Below are 7,060 nucleotides of genomic sequence, written 5' to 3' on the forward strand. Positions count from 1 at the left end.
TTCTATTAAAATTAAAATGCTCGCACATTTGGTACATTCGTCTATACGAGTTGGCCTTTTCTATATCGTAACACAAAACTGCTCATGGACTATTGTAGTGGAGCAAAAAATATGAAGTATTGTATCGACAAAAGGGTATTAGAAATAAGTAAGCGACTATCGCATTTGTAGTCGGTCAGTAAGAAAAAGTTGTGAAAGAGTAAGAAATCGCAATCAAATCTTATATAAAATAGAAGAATTGGAAAATACTTTAGAGTTCTAAAGCACTGCGGTATCGAATAGCAAGTTATTGTACATGTGTAGGTATTATGTAAACATTATGTATATAGTAATAAACAAAATAAAAAAGTTACAACCCCCACTTCGCTATATTGTATTGCAAAAGGTTTTGGAATAAAAAAGCCTGCAAAAGTGATGTTTGACGGTCATTTGTTTTCAGTTAATATGATGAAGGGACTAAAGTTCTTCTTACTTGGATTACTGCATATAGCAGTTGCTGTGCCGATACTTACAGATTTGGAAATGGTAGATGACACGACCTCTGTTGGAACCTATGTTCGGGAAGTCAGAGCAGCACCAGTACGTAAGCCAGTTAACCGCATAAATGCTTTGTTTGAAATGGTATAATCTGCATATATTTTCTTATTCAGCCCGATAACTACGAGAGGTCCTATGAAAGTGAGGGTGACGGTGTGATTGGATACTCCCGTAAGAAGAACGGTGGTGGCAAGAAGGGATATCAACATTTCGATTCCTACCATAAAAAGGCAGGAGATGATTACGAGCTTGAGACTCAAGACTCGTTTGGACTCGATGATGAAGGTCAAGCAGGGGCACACAGCCATAAGAACGAAAGGAAAGGTAAACAGACAATCAAACCTTTTCTGTAATGTAGCGTTATTAGGATAGCTTTAATTCATTAAAAAGAAATAAACTACAAGAAAATAGTATTTAATCTGAAATAAAAGTTCTTGAGGCTGGTGGCACTAAAGTTTTGTTTAAATTGAATGAGTCGTGCTTGACTTTAATGCTTTAATTAAACATTTTTAGCTGAACGGTATCAAGAACCTGAGGCTGAAGAAATTGAGGAAGAAAAATCGAAAAGACAACCAAAGCCCGAAAGAGGACACGCAGAATTAAGGTCATTTGATTTTCGGAAAAGTATTAAGTTATGCTACTTTTTTAACTTTTAACATTGAAAATCCTTAGTTAATTTATACTAGATATATATTAAATTGTTTTAGGGAAGGTGTAAGTGACGGCAACGGAGGAATTGAAGCCTACGGTCATGATCCCGCAGATTACGTTCTTCCTGAAAAATACACTTATGGTTCCGGAGAAGAATATAACTTCTAATAGATACTACAATTTTATTAATCCGTAAAAGACTGTACATATATAAATATAAGATTTATTATAATATGAAAAGAAAACATTTAGAATCATCATCATTCATCATTGTAGGAGCGCTTATTAGTAACGCACTTCAATTATTAAATTGTTTAAGAATTCAAAAGCAATAATTTCTTTGGAAGCATAATCTTTGTAGCAGCAATGTCCAAGCAGCTTAAGGGCTATCAAAGTCATTCCAATAACGATTTCTCTAAATTAACAAGAATCTTCCGTAAAACAAAAAAGGGTTCGAGCAGTAAATCAATCTTGATTATTTAAAGATAAATCTGCCTTAATAATTAGATTAGATCTTAGGGAGTTTTATGTATAAAATCAGCACCTATCCAATAGCCACCCAACATTACCATGTCTGCGTCAATTTTTGCTATAAACTAGATGTATCAGATTTGCTATATTTTATTTCCTTGCTATTTTAATAGCGTTCTCAATTGCCTTGCTATATGAATTTTCATCATAGGCAATGTTGTTGCAAAGCTTCATTCAATTGATGCAGTACAGGTACGTAAAAATATTCCTTCATTCAACCTCCTAAAAGTAAAGTGTCAACTTGAACCAGTTTCCTAAACACTTTTTGTGAAGTAAGGTCTTCATTTCGCTGTCCATTACTGTTGGAAACAAAAAGAACAAACTCAGTAAAACCAAAAACGTACCGTGATATGTGTATTTGGCAGTGCTTTCTGAATATATTTACCACTTAAATTATAATTTCAGTGAATAAAAAGTATAAAAATAACTTAAATTGGAATACAATTACTTGGGACTACATTTTAATATATTCTTACTAAGACTCGGATATTGTATTTAGTTTTAAACTGTAATAAAGATCAGTTTTAAAAATATTGTTGATTCATTTCAATTTGTCATCGTAATCCAGTATGTTTATTAATATAGAATTCCGTCGATACAAACAAGTATGTACATTTATTAGGAATGAACTTATCGCAACTTATGAATCATATAAATTTTCTATTATAATTTTGCGAACCATTGTATTATACAGACATACACCGAATAGCATTGTCTTTAATTTTAATTAATAAACGTAGTTTGGAGTAATTCTTAGATTTTCTTCGGCCTGTCGTTTTTAACTAACTTAAGTAGAAAGCAGAAACTAAACGCTGTATAAGAGAGTCCTGCCATGTATGTGCGTCACTGGTCACATATTGACAGGATGACATTTGTTTTGCTTGCGCGACTGATATCTTAAGAGTTTCGGTGAGCAAAATAGACAAAAAATTCATCGTCCCGTTACAAATTGTGATGTGTGTCCTCAAAACTAAAACGCAATAAACATGGGTTTAAGAAGTTTAGACATAATTACCACGATAATATTGAGTTTTATGCATTATGCGAACACTGGTAAGTAGTCAATTATTTAATTGAATCAATTTATTCAGGACGTGATACGAGAGATTTATTCTTTTTAACAGAGAATATCCTGTCCTGCAGCGTCTCTAAGTTCAATAATTCGTGCCGTGAAAATCAAAAATGTGACGAATCGACGCTGCAATGCCAGTGTTTAGAAGGCTTTGTTGAGGATGGAGATGATTGCATATCAGAATTTTCAAAACCGGCTTCTGATCACGACGTGACTGCCGCAGTCGTTTCCATATTCACTATCGCACTAGTTGCCGCCGGCCTCGTGTTAGTTATAAGGAAGTATAATTTAATAGAATATATTCGTCAGAAAATTGTTTTAAGACGAAACCACGACATAATGTATGAGGACGTCATGATCGGTCAGGATGACCCGCCGTTAGTTCCATAGAGTTACTGTAAAGTGCATTATACAAAGTGATATATTAATATTGTTGACTGAGTTTATGAGCAAGTTTTCCTGTTATCAAGTATGTATAAATAATAAAATCTATTCCGAGTGTTGCAACGGCACCATCATATTGGCTTCTGTAGTTTTATTGAGCTTCTTACAGATTCGTGTGTAGGTATTAATGTAAAAACCAGCGAAGCATTCATCTTACATGCTTTAACAAATTTCAGCTTTAATGTGTTATAAATTTTTTTGATGATGAATTTTTTATGTTCATAAAATATATATTTTTGGTTATTTGTTTGTAACTTGAGGACTAGATTTTTTTGTCACCAAAAGTCTTTAATATATTGTAAATATATGTTCCTCAAGGATAATTTAGAATTTATTTGCTATCAATTATTGCTGAAAAAATATGTAAAGAAGTTCAAATATTTTTTTCTACTAGCTATATCAATGGGAGACTGATAATGCTTCTTTTAAATAAATAATATTTTCCCATATATAAAAAAATTAGGAAACGTTAAAGAAAAAACTATTAAAATGAAGATAAAATCTGGCCTTGAAGTCAAAATTATCTCAAAACTCAATTATTTCCTTCGCAAAAGCATCAAAGACAATATGCCATCAAGTTATGTGTAAAGATCACGAGAGCATGTGAAGGGTATTTTAATTTATAAGTATTGTTATATGTAAGTAGTGATGATTTACGTCATCAATATCACAACAATGCTCTTGCCTGTATATAGCATATATGTTGGTATAATTTATTTTTGCATGTACTATTTATTATTCTTTGTATAGCTTTAAGACAGTTCCGTTATGTTATCAACTGTCATAAGTATTAAATGTATTGTCTCGTCTTCCGCATTGTAATTGTTAATTTAATTCATTTATCGTGATTTCTCTTCTAAGTCTCTGTATGAAAATTGTGAATCGAAATAGTGTTAAATTCATTATATTTTGAAAATAAATACTCTGTGATATAAATGTATATTATTTTCAATCAATTCTCCATATATATGTTATTACAAGTTAGGTTCAAAGTGGGTGGTTACAGCAAACTATTATTTAAATAGTTTAATATATTATTGACTTATATCAACATATAATACAGAATCACTTCAATAGTTGTCGTATCATGGGTGTAGCATGGAACGTTGCCAGGTATTTGAGGCAGTTGCTCATTAAAAGCGCTACAACGATAAATATCTTAGGTCCTTGATAAAGCACTGGAAAAATAAATTCACATTATTAATACAGATACATGGCTTATAATATTCTTTTAGAACTTTTTTACTGGATATTAATGAATCCTAACTTCTATACAGTATAATTAAGGATAGATAAGTCTATCATTGAATTGCGAAAACTACTGATATTTTATAATTTTTCCGATTTTTTTTTTAAATATTTACTTTCATGAATAGAAACAATGTATATATTTAAAAGCTTCTTGAACGGAACACTTCACTATTTCTTATTATTAGTCAAGATTGAGGAACACTAAGAGACGAAATCTTTTAGCATTCAATGGATTCACCGTGCGGGTGCCGGGTCCATCGCGTTGCAGGGAGAGGAACTTCCACAGTGCCTGGGGCTTGCGACCCAGGTGTAGGTTTAAGGGGCCCCTAACTGACGCGCGTTAAACGCTCACCTCCACTGTCCAAGCTCCTCTTCCTACCTAACCAAATTTGAAAAAACCTACTAGGGCTGCCTAAAAACTATAAATACTTACCGTAGAACACATTGTAATATAACACGAGGCTGTATCCAAACACTAAGGTATAATGCAACAACCTGGTGTGCGGTGTGTCCGTGTGGCCCCATACCAACATAGGCAACGTCAACAGAAGACTCGTTTGAGATAACGAGAAACACTGTATAATACGTTTAATGGACACTAAAAAACAATACAAATATAACCATTAAAAATATAAGGAGCTTATCCAATGTACGTATAAACCAACCTTCATAGTTAGATTTCCTTAAAATACTCATAGTGACGTGTACTGATACAATAAATATCACAATGCCTGGAATGTAACTTTAAATGCAGTAAGTACTTTATTTAGTAGAAATTATTTATGTATTTATATATATATGTATATACCAATGAAAGTAGATATAAATTGTATATAAAAGTTCTTCTCCCATATGAAGAGGTCTACAGCATCTCTGTCTTCGATCTCCCACCCTCGACATTTGCTTTGGTATGATTCAGGTAAACTGAAATCTATCGGTAGGCTACTGAAATAGTTATTTATACAAATATATTACGTAAAAATTACGTCAAAACACACAAATATCATAAACACTTGTAATCTTTAAATATTTCTCTGTTAAATATTGTTATAATCCAATAAAAATATCTTTAGTAACGCGTATGTTGCGTTTACCAAATTATTTTTTTAATGAGAATGTAAATTCAATCTCAAATCCTTTTATAATTGAATTCTACATAACTTTATTCAGAACAATGTGACTTACATGTGGGTTGTATTAAGTGTATATTTATTTCTAATGTCACACACTGTGGTGACCACGATGTTAAAAAGGCTGTCGTTCTTCCACACTCCATAAGTCTCCAACATCATGAGGATGATGAACAGCTTCCAATATATCTGACGAGAAAGATTAAACCACATCACACTAAGAATTTTATAATTAATTACATGTACTCTGCAAGATGTTTTGAATAAAACTATTACTCTTACAATGTTTCTGTAACAATTAAATTCATATACATCTAAATTAAAAGTGTTTAAAATACCTTAAAATCTGTATTGTAAATGATATGTCTCTGTGCTGCTTTGGACATCAGCACCAGGTCAATCATGACTATGACCGAGTCATATTCTATATATTTGTCCACTAATCCTTTACAAGTGTCCTGGAATTATAAACAGTAATATGTAATAATACCGGCCTAATAGAATTATTGGTGCTAAAGTTCTTATTTGTGTATATTTTTTAGGTTTTGAACTCATTTGGATAAATTCTGTATGTTATTAATTATATTACGGAAAATATTTAGAAATCCTGCATGGATAGTTGAAAAATATAATAAATAATTTTTTATACAGTACAACGTATCAAGCACAAAATAAAGTTATAAGTATGAAAGTTTCACTTACACACTTTGTAAGTTTCAATACAGAAGGTCCATACGTTCGATACAAAGCGCCGGCTGCGGCGCCACAATTGACGCATTTGTACCTATTCTCCATTATACCTTTAAATACTATGTTATCTTTATAAATTCATTGATTGTTGATGATATAAAATAACATAAAAGTTCAACGAAAAGGATCCTTCACCGTTATAATTATGATAATATTACTTGGCGGATTTTTTATGGTTAGGTAGTGTAACAACGGAATTAGGGTTAATAATTATTTTTAAATATTGTTCGGAAAATTCATAACGTTTATTCGTTGTTTAGAAGTTATTTATTTACTTTACTTGAAAGCGATAGCCGTCACCTAAGGGATTGTATGACTATGACATCGCGAAATGTCACATTTCTGTCGCTTGAAGTGTAAAATTTATGAGGTTTGTTAGTTATTGCTACACATAATTTAGAATATATTTAAAATTTTAATATTTATAAAGTAAAAATAATGAGATATGTTGAGAATCATTATAATAGGCATATATTTTCTAACCAAATATTTCAGAGCCATCTTTACAAAAAATAAGTATTTATTTAATTCAATACAGTGGCGCAGATCAGCACGGACGTGACATTTGTACAGTTGTCTAGATGTCACTAATAATAAAAAAATAAATTAGTAACTAAATGTATTAGAAATAATGAATCCATTTTGAAGTTCAGTAAATATTATAACTACATTTCATGTAAATTTTTGCTGTTTG

At 31.5% G+C, this 7,060-nt stretch overlaps 2 protein-coding genes across 5 annotated transcripts; one reads left to right on the plus strand and one right to left on the minus strand.

Annotated features, from left to right (window-relative positions):
• The first annotated feature begins 199 nt into the window (after positions 1-199).
• LOC116766339 (uncharacterized) lies at positions 200-1,786 on the plus strand. Its single transcript, XM_032656170.2, has 5 exons — positions 200-299; positions 440-579; positions 651-861; positions 1,051-1,141; positions 1,245-1,786. The coding sequence occupies exons 1-5, from the start codon at positions 296-298 to the stop codon at positions 1,354-1,356; spliced, it is 558 nt and encodes a 185-aa protein (XP_032512061.1). The 5' UTR covers positions 200-295; the 3' UTR covers positions 1,357-1,786.
• A 2,462-nt stretch (positions 1,787-4,248) lies between these two features.
• LOC116766330 (protein ARV1) lies at positions 4,249-6,694 on the minus strand. 4 transcript variants are annotated; one of them, XM_061522858.1, is made up of 7 exons: positions 6,319-6,694; positions 5,955-6,074; positions 5,672-5,805; positions 5,295-5,410; positions 5,152-5,217; positions 4,920-5,084; positions 4,249-4,413 (listed from the first exon to the last, which is right to left on the minus strand). In XM_061522858.1, the coding sequence occupies exons 1-7, from the start codon at positions 6,409-6,411 to the stop codon at positions 4,301-4,303; spliced, it is 807 nt and encodes a 268-aa protein (XP_061378842.1). In that variant the 5' UTR covers positions 6,412-6,694; the 3' UTR covers positions 4,249-4,300. The 4 variants fall into 4 exon arrangements, with proteins under 4 accessions (XP_061378842.1, XP_061378841.1, XP_061378843.1 ...); XM_061522857.1 differs by having other exon boundaries at positions 5,295-5,428; XM_061522859.1 differs by having other exon boundaries at positions 4,920-5,061; positions 5,295-5,431.
• Between the last annotated feature and the right edge of the window lie 366 nt (positions 6,695-7,060).

Source organism: Danaus plexippus, chromosome 15, assembly GCF_018135715.1.
Source record: "Danaus plexippus chromosome 15, MEX_DaPlex, whole genome shotgun sequence".
NCBI lineage: Eukaryota > Metazoa > Arthropoda > Insecta > Lepidoptera > Nymphalidae > Danaus > Danaus plexippus.